This window comes from Notothenia coriiceps, unplaced genomic scaffold (genome assembly GCF_000735185.1).
Source record: "Notothenia coriiceps isolate Sejong01 unplaced genomic scaffold, NC01 NC01_scaffold00023527, whole genome shotgun sequence".
NCBI lineage: Eukaryota > Metazoa > Chordata > Actinopteri > Perciformes > Nototheniidae > Notothenia > Notothenia coriiceps.
In genome coordinates this window covers 186,082-206,766 of record NW_011356228.1, presented here as the reverse complement: position 1 = coordinate 206,766, position 20,685 = coordinate 186,082, and the positions used below count along the sequence as shown (strand labels likewise).

The following is a 20,685-nucleotide window of genomic DNA, read 5'->3' as shown; positions in this document are numbered from 1 at the left end:
TTACTAAAGCAAAGTTTGTGCCTCTGAATTATTCATCTTGGTCATTATCAATGAATTATTAAAGGAATCCTCCAAGCGTATTTAAGCAAAAATCTATGGGGCTGCCATCTCGTTGTGCCTCATAAGTGACGTGTAGCGTATGCGGCGTGCTCCAGACGTGTGAACACTTGGAAGATGAGGGACTGGAGGCTCGCAGACGACTGGAGGGGAGGGATGAGCACTCACAGCTTCGGCTCCCATCATCTCCACATTGATGAGCGTCTCTTCATCATTCCCAGCAGAGTCTATTCACTCTGTGCTCCGGGAGACTAATGGCGCTCCAGAGCAATTGGTCTAACCTCGGGATATTTGTCTTTAGACATGAAGTCACCAACACAAACAGGATTTAAGATTTCTAATCTGTTTTGCGATAATGAATAGAGAGGTAAAGCTTTCAAACAGAGAAGCAAATCAAATGTTTGCGAGGACATATTTAAAAAAACGATTGAGACGATCAATTTCTGGGCGTTTAAAAGCTGCTTTTCTTCACAGCGTTAACACACTATTAGCTTTATAAGGACAATAACAACTTAAACAATCAATTTATCTGTAAAGTAAAACACAAGTATTACGAGTAAAACTTTTAAATTGCAAGCAGGACTCATGTTATTATATGCCTTTGTCTCCGTTTGTTTTCACAAAAGGTGAAAAACTTGCATTGTATTTGTTTAAACGTTTATTGACAGCCTAAATGAGACCAAATGACGATGAAGTAAGTGTGTAGTTAAGACCCCAGAAAAAGTGAATAAAAAATGCTCTCCTATTTGGCAACACATGCTTTTTTAGAGTAGGTATTTATACGTGAGTTTTGCAATCGCAACTGGTATAAATAAGCAGTTTTGATATGACATACACACTGTGATCACATCAGGTAGGAAAGGAATGGTAAATTGGTGTTGCTGTAAAACAGCTTCTCTAGCTCAATATATAAAGAAAAAGTTAAAATAAAAACAATGTTAAGGCAGAAAAAAATGCTGACATTCTTCTTTCTGATTGACATGTCCCCATCTTATTATATTTAACTAACAGAAGCAGACATTCTCAGCTTTTTAATCTGTTTCTGGCACTTTGTTTGTGGCCGGCGAATGAAATGACATTTCATCTTCTCTCCTCAGAAGACGTCTCTGATTCTGTCATGGGATTTTCTTTTGTGGATGTTTGCTGTAAATGATATTGAGAGGAAGTGATATGGCTCGTACTCAGCATAAAGCATTCATTCTATTTAGGGCAGAACAGAGCCACAATGATTTTTGTTGCAGTCTCGATAATGGTTTATAAGATATATATGCTACGAGTAAACACAAACTAAAGACGGTGTCTACAACGAGTTGATCAATGGAGACTTGTTTTTTATTAAATTCAGTGGTAGTGTAGCTGCCTTTGAAATGAGTTTACATGGGGTTTAGGGGAATCGACTCTGACAAATGAAATTTATCTGAATAAAACGGAGTTTTTAAAGGCAATAGCCGCCTGCTGACAGGCTGTGGCCCAGTGATTTATAAGGCTCTGCCAAAGGCCCAAGCTAAGGCAGAGTGAAACTTATGTTCATTAAACATAACACATGCCACTTTGGATTGACTAATAAACCAAAGGATTGACAGGCAGGAAAAAATAAAACAATCGTAGAAGGCGGGGATCAGTCAAAAGCTGTCCACACAGAGCGTAATGTTCAGAGCGGCCAAAGGGACAGGGGTAAGAATACAACATTGGTAAAATAGCGTATTGAAAATGATTTCTTACCTAAAATCCATTTTAGTTAAGAATAATCCAACAATCACCAGTATCATAATGGCTTTTTATTCAGTATAAAGCATTCATTAATAAAACAATTTCATGGAGGTATGTGCGTCGCAAAACTGTCCATGTTGTCATGCCAGTTCTGTCTGTATTTGATTGTCATAGGTTTTTAAATATAACCAAATAATAATTCCCATTGTTATCAAGATTTCATTTCATTAAGTTAAGTCTTATTTCCTTTAAACAAAAATAATAAGCAGCTACGGCCGTAAGAATATTTGAACCTATTTCCAATCAAATGTTTAAAGAATATTCTGGAAATGACAGCCTCGATCGTTTTAGGCACCAACAAAAATGTAACCTGATTTGAAACGTTGTCTGACATTATATATATTTTCAAATTGGTGAAAAACACCAAAACCATCAATAAATTGACCCTACAGAAGTATTGCAAATGAAGCCCAGCTGTTTTAGAACATTTTTTCTTTTCCTGTGGCTGCTTGGCTGAACATTTCTAGAGAGATGTGAGATAATAATATTATCTCACATCTCTCTAGAAATGAAGGAATCATATTATGATTCCTTGTAATTTGACCCAAACCTTTAACGTGTATGCACTGTCCTATAATACAACACAGGAGACAGTGAGAACAGAGAAGGGCTCTTTGCTCCATGTATTTGAAGGCATGTTGTGTTTAGCTGTGTCGGACACTTACTGCTGACCAGCTGCCCCACGCTGAGAGCCGAGGAAGAGGAGGAGGTGGAGGAGGAGGAAGAGGCCTGGTGGAGAGGACTCTGTCTGTGGGGCATGTGGAGCAGGTTGGGCTGAGACGATACAGGGCCTGTCTGACCCTGCTGAGCCTGAGGCATCTGGACACACACACACACACACACACACACACACACACACACACACACACACACACACACACACACACACACACACACACACACACACACACACACACACACACACACACACACACACACACACACAGAGCTGATTTAATATATTGACAGCATGCATTACAGAGAATGATCCATTATCCCTTGACCCACATCATCACAATAATCATCATTTACAGTAATCATGTCATTATGGTGATTAGGCTATAATACTACATCTAATCAACAGCTATTAAATTAGCCACTTAGGAGCTGACTATAATGAGATTCACCTTGTTACTGAAGATGAATTCATGTTAATTACTGCCTGCGGTATTAAAACACGGCGTCAATAGTGTGCTCAATAGACTACAGCAGTAGTTCACTATTGCAGGAGACTGTGAGTCAACTCGGGTACAAACGCTTCTCTGCAGAAATCAACTTTGTTATATAAAAAAAAGAAAACTGCTCATGACAATTAGAGTATCTCTCTCGTCATCATACCAGCGAGGATGCTAATAATGGCAGCCTGAACGTGAAAGATAAACATGTGGACACAGCAGTTCCCATATCAAACATAATTCATGATCCACTCGCTTCGTGCTCAGATGGCGAGAAAACGATGTATTTTCATGTTTTATGCACATTTGAATAGCTTTTACAAGATCAAGATGGTACGTCTTCACTTTTAAAGCGAAAAGCTGTCTCCGCCGTAAGCTAGGCCGGCTCCCCTTCTCCTTCTTTGCTATTAATTATTTTCTCCCTGGCATGTGTTTGTTTGGATGGTGGGGGGTGTCAACAGCGATGCACACACTGTCAGGACTGTTGACAGGCTCGGAGAATTATCTAGCTTCACTGGAAATATTCTAGACTGCCGGCTCTGACAACCGTAAATTATGCCCGAGGAACAATGTGTACATGCGGGCTTTGAAGTGGAGACAAAAGCATAAACATTATTACAAATGCAATAATTCATTCAAGAGTATGATCTGGGGTTTGGCGAGCCACAATTAGGCGTCCATCTACGGAGAGTTCATCCATTCTGCATTACACGAGCATTCAATGTGAACTTTTACCCTGTAATTCTGCGCTGACATCGTCATTATCAAGTCAATAACGTTTTCATTGTCGTGTGAATGCATCTGACTCCGCAATTGAACACTGTATAGATCTTTAAGTTCTCAGAAGAAGTCGTTTCAGAGTTTCTACATTTAACGGTTTAAACTTCTACAAAAAGAAACAAAAGAAGTCTGTTTTTTTCACATCTTCCTTTAAATCAAAACAAAATACTTCTTGTTCAGGTCAGAGAGGACAAATCACAAGGTTGGAGAGTGATTGAGACGGAGAGGAGGAGGGAGAGCTGGAGAACACTAGTGTTTGAGTTTTAAGTGGGGTGCTGAAAAGTGTGTCTTTGTTTTTTTGGGCTCTACAGGGGCGCAGCAGGCTTCCTGAGACTGAGTCTGAAAGGTTGTCTGACAAGTGCTTTCCAAATGTGCACACAGTCACACACATTGTACACCAAAAGCTTCAATTTTCAGAGTGGAATGATGCAAATAAGTGTTATGGGAGTTGAAGCAGTAAAGAAGCGAGGTGTTTAGCATAAAGCAGACCTGACTAGCAGTGCTGGGAAATGTACTTTGATGAATACACAGAGCTCTGGTGTGACTCCACTAGGTGTTGCTCATTCAACAGTTTTAAAGCCAGCTCTTGATCAATGTTGAAACATCAGTTTAAGTGTATAATAAGCTCCTCTATCTTCCTGTGTGTGTGTGTGTGTGTGTGTGTGTGTGTGTGTGTGTGTGTGTGTGTGTGTGTGTGTGTGTGTGTGTGTGTGTGTGTGTGTGTGTGTGTGTGTGTGTGTGTGTGTGTGTTACCTGCTGTCCAGGCTTGATTGGTGACAGCGTGATTCCCTGGGTGTTGATGACAGGCAGGATCTGATTGCCGATCACCGTGGCGATGATCTGGCCTTGAGCGTTGGTCAGAAGCTGAGGTGTAATTGGCTGTACCTGCAGTGCTGGGTTGCCACCCCCTGATTGGCTGGAGGGCCCTGCAGAGTTGGGCATCAGTGGGATTGTTCCAATTATCTGCAAAGGGGGTAGAGAGGACACAAAATCAGCCGGGCAGGTTTAAAAAGAAGATGGAGCAGAGAGGGTAAACGCTACTGGAGACATCAGTCTTAATGATCTCTCTCGCTGTGAGTCTTTCTGGCCTCTTTGCGAGTGATCAGAGACAAAGCATGAGACGGTCATCGCACTGTGTTATGAGGTTAATCAGAATATTCTTTTACATTTTGAGAGAGAAACATGCCCAAGTGTGTGCTGATGATCTGTCACTGAGGTGCTTCTACACCAAGTGAAGCCGGCACAGACTGCTGGGAGCGCACTGCAAAGGTCAGCGCTGGATACCTTTGTGTGTGATGGTGCACACCACTGACTGTATTATCCATCACATGGCCAAGACTGTGCGTACGTGTGACTGTGTGTGTCTAAGTGTGTTTTTGCTTAAGTGTCTTTGTCTGTCTCTGGTGAGAAGGAGTGAGGCTGCAGAGAGACAGAAACCACCCTCTCTCACACACACACACAGAAGTGGGAAGAAAGAAACAATAAGAGGGAGAGAAGAGGGGCATCAGAGAGTGAGACAGGACCCTGTGTTTCTAATTCAACTCTCGGGGTCCCAGGGGCACTTCACCCCCTCCTCTCCATGCTTTCCTCTCCTCTGTGGCTGTAATCAGGAAGGGCAGATCAAAGGGGGCGGCAGAGTGTCACTGCAGCGTTTTAGCTCTCAGAGCAGCCAGAGTGTGGCCGAGAGTGGCGCTTTAGGGGGGACTTAGCGACTCTTCACCATGATGAAGGTTAATGTCATCTGGGGACTGGTTCTGAGCAGCCGTCACCCCGGTCCCCCCCGCTGACACCGCTCCTCCACCAAGCCTCATTACACCAGAGAGCAGCTCAGCGTGGATGAGACGCCCATCATTCCAAATTCTGTTATTTGGCAACTGGGCTACTTTTGCAAAACATTGGACTGTCTTTGACTCTTGAAGTGCAAGCTACTACACCTCAGCACAGAGCTATCTCAACAAGAAGCTTCCCTGTAGCATTAGCCGGGCCTAGTGTGGCTCCCAAGTGTCACTGATGTGTTTCAGCGCCTGGTCCCCCTCTGCCTCCCCCCCCCCTCTCTCCTTGACATAATAGGGAGGGATCAGTGAGGGAAAGGTGGGCCGACAATCTGTAATTCATCCTTGCCACGGCTCATTTGCTTACGTTGCTTCGCATTAAGGGAGAGATAATTTATCTCTCTCTCCGCACCGGCTTTACAAATTCGATGTAATGCTCTCCTATCACTTAGCATATTTTATTGCCCTGCCTGACGCTCTTGTCTCCGGAGTCCCGCTGATCCCGCTTTGCATGCCACTGTGGCAGGGAACTTGTTCCGCTCAATTATTCATCGTCATTGGACTAAGTGGTTGTTCTATAAGCATAATAAAAGAGCAGGCAACTGACAGCTTAGCTCTCGTCCCTGTCCCACCATGCAATGCTTCTCCATCTGAGTATCTCAGGCAGATGTTGCATGGCAGTGCCTCACAGATAGCTCAAGCTGGAAGAGTCAAGTTCTTGAAGTAGTGCTAATTTATAGACAGACTATATACAATATAGAATACTTTATTATTTTACTTTTCTTATGGTAAGTATTACATTCAATGTTGAGGTGTACAGAGCATTTAGAAAAGTATAATACAAGATCATCTATGCTTGGTAAAATGGATTGGTCAGATCCTCAGGTTATTCATTCTTCAACAGAAATGTCAAAGATGTGTTTTTACTTAAGTTTATTTTTAGACAAAGTTCATAATTTAACACTGGTGCAGAAGGCAGTTTGGCAACATGTTCATATTCTGCACTAAGGTATCTAAATAAGTATTGCCAAAAAATATAAAACATCACCTCACCACTATACATGTAAAGATAATGTATGCCTCTATGCTTATGTTTTGAAACCTTATGTTACACTCCTATTATGTTTAAATCTTCATTTTAATATTGAACATATGAGGCTATCAATTCCCTCATGTTTTGCTCCTCTTAAGAAGGTTGCACAGTACTCCAAATCAACCAGCAGGTACTTCACTCTCTGTTCAAAAGACCATATTTGATGGAGCCATACAATCATTTCCATTTCACCACTATTTCATAAATAAGCAGCTTTCAGGACCTTCTCTCAGTCCCTGCCAGGCCTCTCTCCTCAGTTATCTTTCAGTTTGTTCTCCTTTATTTGGCTACCCCGCTCCACTTCGTATGGCTTGTGAGTATTGTGCCTCTCTCCACCCAGCAGAACTCATTAAGATTATGCTGCTCTTTGTTTCCACAGAAATGTCATCTCATCTCTCCAGCCAGGGCAATCTGTGTCTTTAGCCATGGTCGCCAGGCAATATCTCTGCCCATTTTCTCTCCTCCACTGTTCAAGCGGCGAATTGAGACCCGAGAGAGAAAATGTTTGGAAAGTTTGGACTTGTGTCAACACACATGTCCAGAAAACCAACATTCAGAACAAATCAGAGGCTAAAAAGCAGATATATAATGGTACGCCAGACAGAAGACATTTCCTGGGAAGGGTATTTTCTCAAGGGTGTACAAGCCTGCATTTTATTTTCTCAAATACCTGACAAGATGCAGATTCAGTAGATTACTGCAGCAATGATGAGTTGTTTATTTATCTGACAACAACGTCTAACAGCTTGTAGCAGCTTAAAGAAAAGAATCTGCTGCTGTTCTGTGTTCTATTTAATATTTATGTAATATATATTTGTTTTTCAGAGTTTTGTTCAAACTAAATATGCACTTTAGAACCTTTTAGAGGTCTCAATGGTTCCTAGTAATAATCAATAGTTGTAGCCTAACAATAGCAGTTTCACTTGACCTAAAGATGGGAGGCTTCCATCCATACAAAGGGCACGCTAGCTTGGCAGGTTGACTGTGCATTTGTTCCTTACCTGATGTTCTCTTAGTATTAGGGGCCAAAGACCCCAAAGGCTAGGGATGCTGGGAGTTAAAGAGATGGATAGCCCAAATTCAGGAGGGAGAGGGTTTCAGTACACAGAGCTACGGAGCCAGGGTTTAGCAAACTGGGATAAGACACACACAAAACCTCTTCAGTGGTTTTTACACCTTTTTGGATTTATGCTCCGCTAAATAAAACAGCCCTTAATGTCCTCATTACCCAACAGTTTTACCGCCATTATAAGGCGGCAGGCAAAGTGAGAATTTGCACTGAATAAAAGATGTCTACACAACTGCCACAGAATCACAAAGGAGAGGAACAAATTCAGAAATGAGTGACTTAAAAATATTGTGGCTTTTATCCACAGCCTTAATCACAGTTGCAGAGGTGGTGAGGATGAAAGAGCCTCATTGATTCTCCTCGGAGAATAAAGAGGCTCGGGCCAATATAATTAAGGTTTAAAAACATATTGAACTCCAAACGTCTATCAAACGCGGCACTTTTCAAGGTCCCTGAGCCCTCGCTTATGAAAAGGTTTTTTCTTTGACAGAATTGCAGAGGAAATTAGGAGGTCAAAGATGGTATACCGTGTTATAAATTCAAGAATGGCGAATAATGTCTAAAAGCAGTTCTCTGGTTAGTAAAAACCTCAAATGAAATAAAAGCTGCTCCACTGCCTCCGGTTTTGTAGCTTTTTCTTTGCTGACATAAGTTCTCAGAGTGTGTTTGCTGGACCTCCTGGCCTGTTTGAGGTACGTATTAGCCTGTATAATCTCCTCAGTGTTTGGGGGTGGGGTGTGTGGACCTTCTGATATGGGAGTGCATGTTTCAGAGCCCTCCGTCTGAATAATGCTGTGGAATAATGAGGAGGGGAGCAAAGGCTGTAGCCCACGGCTTTGACCGTCTCTGTGACCTGATTATGTCAGGGACTGTCAGCCGCCTAGACACTACAAAAGCACAGAGCATCCCATCAAGTCCGTATCCACAGTGATCTGTCCCCAGTGCTCCAGGCACCTTGTGAGCCAGGGAAGTCCATACTGTCTCATTAGCGACGTTTAGCATCAAGCGCTCGCACACTGAGAGCACTTAACACGGGTGGTACTGAAACCTAATACAAGAAGGCTAAGTTAAATCATTAAAAATGAACCGTTTTTTTGTACAGAAATCACGTTTGTGTTACATTTACATTAAGGACAGTGCAAGCGTTAAAACATGAAACAGGGGTTAAGGTACATAACACAAGAGTGGCATGAAAGGGCACATTGTCCATACAATTTTCCTTTAATACGTGCCGTGTGCACCTGTGATAAGATGATTCATTAGATAGGGTCCCGCAATGACAAGCATCATCGTTCAAGCCTCTGGCTACTGATGGAACAATTCTGCAGCCACCCTGTAAATATGACAAGGTCAGCGTTTTACTGCGACAGGCGCATGCGGATAACAGAAAGAAGGGCTTTGTTTATTCCCAAAAAGCTTAATATATGTTGGGCTGGCTACTAGAGTGTAGACAAAAAGATTCAAGACAACACACTGGAGATCAATGTGGAAAGATCAGAAATACTATACAAATGTTTTATTTGGAGCTGCACATTCGTACATGATAGATGGTCCAGTAATATCTCTTACAGATCTGTTACCAAGTGCAAACCACAAAAACCTGGTGTTTAATAAGGTGTGTGTATACAAGATAATTTTTTTTGCATTTTAGTGTCCATTAATTAGCACTCACCTGTCCTTGTGCGTTGGTGACCAGCTGTCCGGTGGCTCCTTGCAGGTTTGACAGGGCGTTGCCGAACACTTGAGACCCGGCCATGGATCCCATGGCTGCTGCTGCCGCCGCTACCGCCACCTGGCTGGCCAATGGGTTCAGCTGGTAAAGGGCAGAGAAACCATATTTCAGAACTGCACCTGTTTATGCAACTGTCCAGATGTTAAATGCAAATTCCTAAAAAGAAAAAAAGGTTCAGGAGGGCTCGATGTCGGGGGTCTTTATTGTTGCCATGGCCAGAATAGGCTAACTGCAGTGAGGCCTGTAGAGTCCAATAGAGTGGGCTATGCAGTCCATCATACAGTTTGCAGAGGGCTGTGCTCCTGAACCCAGTGGGAGGCTTGAGGGTAGGGAGGAGCAGTGAGAACGGGAGGGTGGTTGTGAATAAGTGGCCATTTTACCACTCTAAGTGCTTCCTCTGGCCCCCGGGGCTCCCACGGGCCGAGCCGAGCCTCTCCACCCGCAGCATCGGCCCAACTGCTCCCCGCTTTCACAATAGAGCCAGGCAGTGTGGCCATGCATCACTGTATCGCCAACCCCTTCAATACGCTTCGACTAATTCCTCGTGCTTCATAATGCGATGGCACACTGTTCCTTCTGAAGGAGAGGAGGGTTAGAGAGACCGTCTTTACCCCAGATGTAATGGACTCATCTGGTCTGGCCTGCGGTTGTGAAAGGAGGCTCCTTGCATTGGGGACAGGTTGTAGAGCCAAGCCACATCGGCGAGATTACCCATATAAATCAAGCTAACCACTTATTAGGGGGCTGAAAATGCACTGCTGATTTGGTTGTAGTGCAGCAGAGCAAAGTCTTATTAGGTAGAGTAAGTAGATCAAAGACCAAGAAGAGATAGGATACCTCCCAATTACTCAACAGAATAGAGGAATAATAGAAACAGTGCTTGGAAGCAGGCTGTCTGTTCCCTGCTGCTAATACTAGTTAGAAACATATTCAAACAAAAAGGTTGAAATGAAAAGAAGAGCTTGTGTAAAGGTTTTTTTTTAAATAACATTGCATGTGATTTATTTGTCATTACATAAAATTCTCAGAAAAAGGGATTGTTTGGATGAAAGCATCAATGTTTCCACCCTGTCTGTACTCTGCAGGGAATTCAGCTTTGTTCGTCTGAAATCATTCAGTTGCCATTCATCTTTTATCTTACCCCACCACCATATATTATTACACTTTCTGAAATCAAATGATGAAAAAATGCCACGGAGCGATCAATACTTTTTCATTGACAGTAAAGGTTAAGCACATTAAGAATGACACTGCATTTGTCTTATGAAATCATATTTCATGTAGGTGGCCTCAAATTGGCCGTGATTGATATTGCCTCCCATCGTCTGAAAGTCATCCAGTTTTTCCTCGATAATCGCAAGATTGTCTTTTATGTGTCCAGCGGATGTCCTTCGAAAACCTCAAATGTTAGAGAAGCACAAAACTGATTCTGACTCTACATGCAGGAGTAACAGGATCACAGAGCAAGCTGTAACCTTTAATCGTATGCTCTCAAACATATACTGTACCTATGGGATAATATATAAGCTAATGTTGGTGCCCAAACTAAAGAAATTATATTATATATGTTTTGTGCTTGAAAGATTCCTTTTTGACATCTTCAGTGTCCCCTAGCCTTAACTGCTAACTTAAAAACTACTAGCTTATTGGTTATGAACAAGACTTCGCTTTAAAATAGGGAACATGTTCTTAGATAGAAATACCTAATTTTAAGTTATTTAGACACAATTAACATTTATACTTTCATGTCTTGTTACATACGAATAGATCATATTTGTTAACTGTTATTATGGGAGAATTACTATTCTTGTGGTATTACCTTATTAGGCCCATATTGAGCAGAGCATATTAAGACCAAAACTCATGTACAACAACTTCCTTACTTGCAATAAATAAGCACTAATTAGAGGGTTATTGAGGAAAAACTCTCAACTAATGGCTTATTACTTGTAGAATATGGTCATGTAGAATAAGGCATTAATAAGTGTTTTATAATGACTAATAAAGAGCCAATATACAGCTAATATGCATGTTAATTAACAACTAGTTGATGGTTAATTTGTGAACCTTAATATAAAGTGTTACCAGAGACAGAAAATAAACAATCCTCTCTAAGATTTTTTGAACACAACACATTTAATTTGATACTGTTTTTTAGAGTCAGTAAAAGAGCTGCAGCCAACACAATGAAGCTGAACCATCTACATGTTAATAGTGCAAAGAGGTATTTTATTAGATGTTAAAATATGGTTTGAATGAGAAAAGTTTTGCCTTACCTAAATAGTTTTACAAGTCGATACAAGGATGGATGTGGCCAGCATGTGACTAGGCAAGTACAAATCACGATCTTCAACAAAAAGTGAAGGATGGAGGAGTTTAGCTAAACTGACACTTAGCAAACAATTTCCTCTTTACTCAACTAGGAGTAGTAGAAGTTGAAGAAAAAATCAATCCCAGACCAGCTACTCTCGGAGTTTTGTGAGTTTAAAATATTTTCTGAAGTGTTGATAGAAGGGGTCTTTAAAGCATGATGGTTAAAACAAAGCATAAGAGGGTTTGTGATAGTGGTTTGTGGCACAGAGAAAAGCCAACAGGGCGGGTTAGACAGAGTTAAAAAGAGGCCACAGATCAACACAAAGATAATGCGATCTGCTCGGGCGAGCACACCCAGAGTCTCCCTGAAAAGCTGCTGTGCTTGGTGTCATTGTGTGAGTGATAGGTTGTTGGAGAAGCTTTCAGATTCATTTGAAATATTATCATTGTGTTTTCATTCGATGATAGCCCTTTCAGGTGCTATGTTATTCTGGTAAACGTAGGTGAAAGGAGAGCAGGTTTTATTGCTGCATCTTCCTGGCGCTGGGTAATATGGATAGCAGTTGAAAGGAGAGCCAGGAATAAGGAGAGGCGAGGCTGTGTTCAACACCTAAACAGGTGATTTTCCGCCACGGTGACTCCTCTCAACACCTCGGCGGGAGGCAGAAAATGACAGACCTGGCCTAGCATTTGTCCTGATTGCATGTGTTGGGGGAGATAAACAGTGATCTCCCAGTTTGCAGAGCCTGCATGTTAACCATTGTGTCTCATTCTTTTCATTCCCCATGAATAGGAGCGTCAGCAGCTTAGACCACTGGGGTTAGTGTGGGGATAACAAAAATAAACTGAAGCCATGCATTTGTTAAGGAAATGTTAAAACTCAATGTTACAGTTTCATATTATCCACATAATAACCTGCGCTCTGCTCAAGCCTCCATTATATCATGTGACATCATCTCGTCACCTTTAAGTCACCACAACTGCCAGGAATTGCTGCACCATCACAGTTTCATATAGCCAAATAGAAAAGGGTTACACAGGGATCAGCAAACACAAAACAAGTGTCTCTGAAAGGACAGAAAGAAACCCAAATTGTTAAAAATGCATCTTTTCTCCCCAAGCGTTTTGAAGTGGAGAGAATCTAGACTCTGCCGGGCTCTCCGTCGCCTGTTTGACCATGAGGGTCACCTGGTGCAGCAACCCGTGTAATCTCAGGAATAGAAGGAAAAATAGTGTCCCCACTAACCGTGGAGAGACCCCTGGAAACCAAAATTGTCTGACACAAACTAACTGGAGTTTATTCTTGCTTGTGCTCTTTTCATGTGGCCGTTTTTAAACTTAATTGCTTTTTTTGTCTGGGCCAAGACAAAGAACGGCAAAGATAAATGGACAAAGGTGTGCGGACACCAGCAGGAAGGCAGATTTGTCTACACTAAGGCTTCAGCAGAGTTTAGAGAGTGATACTCTTCTAATGTATGATTCAACAACAAACCTTTATCTAAAACATTAGATACAACTTAGAAGGGCACAGCAATTATTTAGCAAATTCACTTAATTAATTACCATCTCTTCTGAGGTATGTTTGGGAACATTTAAGATGGATCAAAGTCTTCATGTTTTCTTGCAGCCAAAAGTGGGCCAAACAGTGCTCATTAAATTAATCAAACAGTACTATTGTCTCTGAGCAGATGCCCTGTATCTTCGGAACAACATGGACGTTTTCCTTGTTCATCCCGGCCCCACAACTCTGTCTCCTCCCTGCTCTTTTCCCACTCCGGAGTGAATGTAATCAGCTGTGACATGAGAAAACACGTTCTCTGTCTGTCAGGGCTCTGCTAGTCTTCCGCTGACAGTCCTCTGCTGACTCTCCACCTCCTCCTATTCCCTAAAACGGCCTCTCCCCCACCTCCCTGTCTCCCCTCCCTCACATCCGCTGTGCTTATGAACATCAAAATGCCATTAGGCCTTCCAAAACACCTCTGGTCCCTCGGTTAGCGGGGCCTCGCACTGTGGCCGTGCACTCTGAGTCCTCGGAGCCCCGGTTATTGCTCACCAGTGGACCTCTGCTCCAGCCCTTGTGAAAAATAAAACCCAAAAAGGGAAAAATATTGGGAAGCGAAAGACGGATAGAACAACTGGGGCAGATAACACCCGGCGAAAAACAATAACGCTGCATCCGGAGACAGTCGCACATTGTAATTGCTCAAGGCAGTGGAGGGATGGTGGTGGCAGCGGGTGTGGATGTGGAGGTGGCATGGCGGCTGCTAATGGAGTGATGTCATATGAAACGGCCGAATGTCAGCTAGTTAACTGGGAAGGTTTGGCTGATCAAATAAAATGCATTAACTCCAGGAAATGGATATCGTGAGCAGCCTCAGAAATGGCTATATCTAATGAGGCAAAATGCAAATGAAGGAGGGAAAGAGTCGTGAAAACGTTTAAACTAACTATAAAGGGATGATGGAGTGCCGGACAGTGGCCGTCAATCTCCCCACTCATTACCCTCATGTGAAATTAACAGCAGCTTTAATCATTACATAAAATCTGCTCCAGCCCATTTGTTGATAATTGTGAGGCACGGAGGTTCAGAGTGGGTTCTTTGTCATCCATCACGGCAGCGGCAGATTTCCTTTGGTTAGGGGACACTGCGAGTAAAAATATAAGTTATACTGCATTCCTCGTCCACTATTTCTCTTCCTGAGCAATGATCTATAATATTTAGCCGTTTCCAGATGTATTCAATTTGGAACTACTTGGTGATTAAGTATCTACGGGAAAGTGCTGACCATTTCAGCTCCTGATGTGACATATTTGGTGCAGTTATTTCTGTACCATGCCAGTGTTGGGTTGGAAATCACAGCAGCGTTAAACCGGTGTTGCAGTAAATCTCCTGCTGCTCTGGCTATGACTTTAAATTGGATACATGGCTATGTTTTGTTGGTTGCTGTGAGAAAATGAAAAGTATCATCAGAAGGAAAGACTTTAAAGAAATGATTAGCGCACTTATTTCTTTGTATTGATGAAGAATCCCTACCTCAATTATTCAATATGTAATAAAACATATTTCTTGATTTTAGGAGTTCTATAACCATTGCGCTGACTGCAACCCATTTGTTTTCGTTTAGATGGAAATGGCTTCTCCTTTCACTCTGCTGTTGTTTGACATATAAATATAGCATTTGAATGACTTTAATATCCTTCTAATCAATGTCCAGTGATCTTTTGATGTCCTCAATTCAATATAGGAAGGGTCATCCATGCCGCAGCTTTATAAACACAATAAAGGTAAATGATTACTCTCCACCGTGGTGTCCAAAAATACGGCCAGTAATGAAGAGAAATGGAGGAGTTTGAGGGGGAGGCCTGTCATGTGTCATTGGCCAACTCTAAGCCCTAAGATTAATCACGAGAGAGGGGCTCTGTGGCTATGATGTGGTCACCCTAGATCGATAAATCTGCCTCCCTCCCCTCCCTCCGTCTCTCTGCTTCACTGTGTCTCTCTCTTTTTCTCCAAAATATACACAATGGTCGGCTCAAGCTAAATCAGCATAAGTGGAGAGATGAATTGTTGACATTTACAGGCGTATTTGTATGGATTACTCCAGTTCTGACTTCTAAAGCTCCCCTATTTAGGGTGATAACTTAAGTAAATGCACTATTCTTGCATTCTAGTTGAGTCTATTTACAAAACCATCAATTGCAGTTTCCCATAATGAAAGAAGGCTTAAAATCACCCAGCAGAATAAATAAAAAAATGCTAAATGCACCTCAGAGTTCAAAGCTGCAGAGAACCGTTTAGAGGAATTTCAATTTACACAGTGTACATAGCAAAAGAAATCTACCAAATCTAGCCTCTGCTGACCACGGCTGAAAACACAGCAGAGAAGAATTTCTGATCATATTCAGCAGGGACCATAAATGGGACTTTTGACTTGGTCTATGAGGAGGGCATAATGCAATAACATTGCATTAGAAGGGTCTTTTACAGCGTGGCAGTGGCTGCGCGGCTGTATTCCTTGTGTGAACCGGTGCTCTGTTTGCGGTCACTAATGGGCATCAGACATTACAGGCAGTGGAATCGCGGCCCGCGGGGGGACTGGCCTCCTCAGCGGAGCGGAGCACTTAGACAGTGTCTGGGAGCCTGCTGGAGGAGGAAGGGGGGAACTCAATGTCACAGCCCTGCCTCATAATTAAAGAAACCCTATTCCTTATCCACTGTTAGGTGAGCCCTAGCTTGCTGCTCCGTCTGAGGGCTTCCCTGTGGGCGTCTAATGCGTGTTGCCCCCAATGTGCATGTGGGCTGATCAGGGAGCTGTGCCTTTCTGCTGGGTGTCAGAGTTGGAAGCCCTCTGACCACCACGAGAATCGCAGAGCCACGTTAAGAAGAATCGCAGACCTCAAAAAGCGAAGAAAACATCAACTGAGGTGAGGTCTCAAAACCCAACAACAAACCAGAGAAGCCAAAAAGTAAGTGCAAGGCGGCCTGTAGGCGTAATTTTAAAAGAGTGAGCGCTTTCACAGTTCTCCAAATGATCATGGTGAAATATGATAAATGTAACTTTCTCCCTATTTATAAATTCAGGGCTCATCGTTGGTCCTTAAGTCTGTAGATTTTCTCCCTGCCTAATCCCTCATTTGAAGTAAATAAAAGTAGTAGAGCTGTCATGGTCAGGTTGTTTTCCTCATCTAGCGCCCATGCTTTATAATTATTCATATGAAATGTGGTTCTGTTGATGGGCAACAGTCTTATTTTCTGCTTCAGTCAACAGTGCACATTTGTATTTCTAAATTGTGGAGCGCTTGTTATGTAAGGCAATTTTCTGCCTTCTTAAGAGCCGGATCTCCTGTGCATTAATAAGAGGCTGAGCTGCTGGAGAGCTGAGGGCCTGCTCACGCTCTGAACCACACTGCCACAACCAGCAGCAGTCTGGCAACACATGCCATTTATACTTTATTATAAAAAAATTGGACTTTTAAACAGTTGTCATAGATAATGTCCAAATGAGAGACTTCATACAGCTCAAATGTATTCAGATTTTTTGCAACTTTGCCTTAATATAAATGTTAAACGTAAGATACAACATTTGATGAAATACTTTGATTTCTGTAGCCCAACCCCCTAAGACACTTTTGAATGACGTTTTTGAACAATTTATCTACCCACAGGATTATCTGAATGTTTTTTTTTAGACTTGGAGAAATACTTAATACATTTAGAAGCACATGACTTCAGCACCCTCATTATCAAATACATTTGATTAAAATTAAAATAACAAATTAGTTCTCAATTATATGCAATATGTAAAACATCTGTACAATTCTATGAATAACCTCTGTGAGCTTTTTTTTTTTTCATACAACAGGAATCACAGTCGAGTCATGAGATGTTTTATAGATAATGGACTATTTTCCTAACTTAAGTGTTGCTAGTTTCCTCGACAAGCCTCACTGTGAGCCATTGGGTCTACATTTGAGCATGTCATTTTAATTTGGATTTAATACCCCGTGAAATGATGGAAGCCTGTTTCGCTAAATTGAATAGACGTGGTGCTGATCTGGAAAATCAATTAATCGATGTGCAGGGCTCATTTAATACACATGTTAATATAATGGCTGAGACGGGCCATAAAAAAAAGAGACATTTTGAGCAAATTGGACAGTGGTGATTTTAACAGCGGGTGACATAAGTAAAAGTGCACTGCAGCGGAAAACAGTGACATGAGTGTCTGAAGGGGCCTCAGCTGGAGACAAAAGCGTCAGAGATGGGCCCAGGACTCGAGTTGGATGGTGGAGTGAATGGGAGGAGGAGGAGGAGGAGGTGGAGAGAATGGCAAGGAGGTGAGAAGAGATGGAGAGTGCAGACAGCCCAGCCTCTGAAAGGCCACTGTGGTTGGCAGTCGCTGACCTTGGTGACGATGGGTTTTCACCAGAGGCTTCTAATGAAGGCTGATTGCCAGGGAATAGTGAGGGAGCCAAGGTGTAGAGAGGGGAGAGGAGAGAGAAAGAGAGAATAGACGGAGAGAGAGAAAAGGATAGAGGGGAGGCTCAGGTAATTGCAGCACTTGTGGGTCTGAGGCCCCGCGGTCCTGTGATGTCGGGGTGCAGTGGGGAAGGAGAGAGATGTCTGTGGACGCTTTGGTGGTAAATTGTGGAGCACGGGGATGGGAGGCAGACCCCTAGGCTGTAATTACCCCTATGAGTGTGCGGATGGAGAGTGGACAGGCCCAGTGTGGGGCTCTGACAGCGATCAAGGAGACGACTGCGGAGAGGAGTAGAGGCAGACGCGCAGACAGACGGCAGGAGTCTGACAGAGGAGGAAAGAAGGACGCCTCCATCTCTCTGCCATGAGACAACCCCCCCCTCCCCCCAACAACCAGCCAGCCAGACACTGGACCAAGGTCGGAGGCTATTAGCTAACACACAACATGCCGGTGACAGAACGGCCGTGACAAGAGCAGCAGTGTTGAAGACGTTGCTCTTCAATGAAGAAAGACATAATGTAGACGGATTTGGCTAAAAGGGAAGAAGGAGCAATTGTATCAGAGCCAGGGAGAGATGTGGGGGCTCCACTGGATGGCGCAGCAGGGTCATGTGGGTCCGGGGCACAGGAACTGGAATAAGAGAGTTGATAGGCTGGCCTAAGCTTCCCGCTGCCACGGATCAGTATGTACTACCTCTCCTCTCCCTGCCTGGGCTGATGTAACTCACTGGAGTGGCAAATTACACCAGACCTACAGCTGTAGCCCGACATTATGATTAATTTGATCAGTAATTTCTCCTGTTTTTCATTTTAATCGCCGCGACCATTCTGCTGTGGCAGGTCTTTCAGATCTAATTAAGATCAATTCCGGTGTAACAGACTTGGCGAGCGCCTTTACCCCGTCAAATCCCTGAGCTCTCCGGGCGTGGAGAAAACCCGCAGCTCTAATCAATCAACTTCCAGCAAAATCCAGCGGGCTCCCGCAATCAGCCCATTAACACACTTAAGCAAATTTCATAATCTCCCCCCGTCTATTTGTCATCACTGTGGTGGCTATTCCAGGCAGCCAACGGGCCGCATCTTACTGTACTCTGCATGGGGAGCAGAGAGGGCGGGGTGCAAAGGCACATTCTTACTCTGCTTAACCAAATTAGCAGATTTAATTTGAGTTCACACCACTGACTCAAGGGGTCTGTTGGGGTGTGATTTGTATTTGTATAATCAGGATATTTATGAGCCTATTAATTAATTATGTTCCACAAATTTAAAACACTAAAAACACGAGGGATGTAATGAATGCTCAGGATTTCCTCACTTTGGCTTGACGAAGAAGATCACACCTCCCATGGGAAGATAATTACAATGAGACATTAATTGGAACATAATGAGTGTTTGTTTCTCAGCAGCTCTGTGCTGTAGGATTCTGGCTGAGTGACTCTGCACGTGTGAATAATACAAATAGGAAATATGGGTGCTATCTGTTTAATGCTGATTATATTAAGAGAATCAACTCTGGGTGAAGCATGGAAACACCAGAAATGTCCTTATGTCTTCTTTTATAATAAAAAAAAAAGGAAGATCATGGTGACAATTCACGAGTTTGTGACAAAATCTCTTTTGAGGGAGTTTCCCAGAATTAAAAACGTAAAAAGTGAATTAACCTGTTAGTCGCTCAGTGATTCTGAGTCTGAAAATCCAATCACTGTCCCAGATGGTGGAGAGGGGCGGAGCCGCTGTTTAAATCCTATTGCAGCCTTGAGTGGGTGCTGTGGCTGCGACCTGTCCTTGGGCGAGCCCCTCGCTGGGTGACACACTCTTTGAAAACACCAGCACTGACCCAGAGAAACTAAACCTTTTACGGCCATTCTTCTCCTTGCTACCCCCCCCCCCCTCCCACACACACACACATTCCATAATCCTATTTGATGAGCCAATATCTTAATGATACCTGATGTGGCCTCTTTGCCCCCCTCAGGGAGCTCTGTCCTCAGTCATCATAATCAGCCTCCCTGCTACGTTTAGAAGAAGACAATCTGTTTAAAGCTAAGGGTCTCAGTGTTGTTATTGCAGAGAGCTAGAGCACCCCTGCTGTCTTTGTGAGTCACAGGGACATTTTCACATATTCCAGGAAATGTAACAAAGTTAAATCAGAGATGTATTAGTAGTCTATTTGTAGTGCATCTCTTATCCAAGGTCTTTGTACATTGCCTGATGCAGGCGTGATGTGTGAATCGGTATGTTGGTCAGTATCCACAGTCAGACTGGACAGTGTGTTTGGTGCGATGTAGCGGGAGCCCATTAAATCCAGAGGCTGTTTTTCCTGCTGAGTCTCACTAGGCCGTGACAGGGCCGGAGAGGGCTGCGAGGGGGAAACAAATAGCCCAACTCATCTTGGCCATAAAGAAGGTTGCACCACAACCCAATAAGGGTCTGACGCTGATGAATGTGACCAGGGACAGAAAGGCGACCCTGGCCAGTCTCCACCAGAAATGAAACCACAGGGATATAAAATAGGTTATTATCGTCACACACTGACAGCCAGACGGACAGAGCAGCAGAGATAGATGGACGTACACGGTGACTAAAAAGGAGGTTGAGTAGGAAGAGCAGCGAAGATTAAGGGACTGATTATAGCCGGAAAGCTTAGATCACCTCAGAATTCCTCCCGAGCGAGTCGTGCCTCTTGCGTGGTTGGATGTGATCAAATGCGTCAAGGCTTCAGCAACAAGATGCATAATAGCTCCACATTGACAGCCTCTATTCCAAAGCTGCCTCTTGATTAGGATCAAGTGCTGACAGAGAATCAAGTGTAAAGTAAACTGCCTAAGCAGCACTTTGGTTTTTTAAGTGGAGATTTGCAGGAATTACAAATCTAGTTTACTATGAATTCATTCGCTTAGTATTCTGTATGTACTCCATTCACTTTAAATGGAAAATGACATGA

General features: G+C 43.0%; 1 protein-coding gene across 1 annotated transcript in view; it reads right to left on the bottom strand.

The window, feature by feature from the left end:
* pou6f2 (POU class 6 homeobox 2) overlaps nt 1-20,685 on the bottom strand; it is a 66,073-nt gene that overhangs the window by 5,896 nt on the left and 39,492 nt on the right. The window contains 5 exon segments of the mRNA XM_010781702.1: nt 1,107-1,148; nt 1,150-1,200; nt 2,557-2,637; nt 4,536-4,745; nt 9,389-9,529. Coding sequence (XP_010780004.1) covers nt 1,107-1,148; nt 1,150-1,200; nt 2,557-2,637; nt 4,536-4,745; nt 9,389-9,529 — 525 coding nt within the window.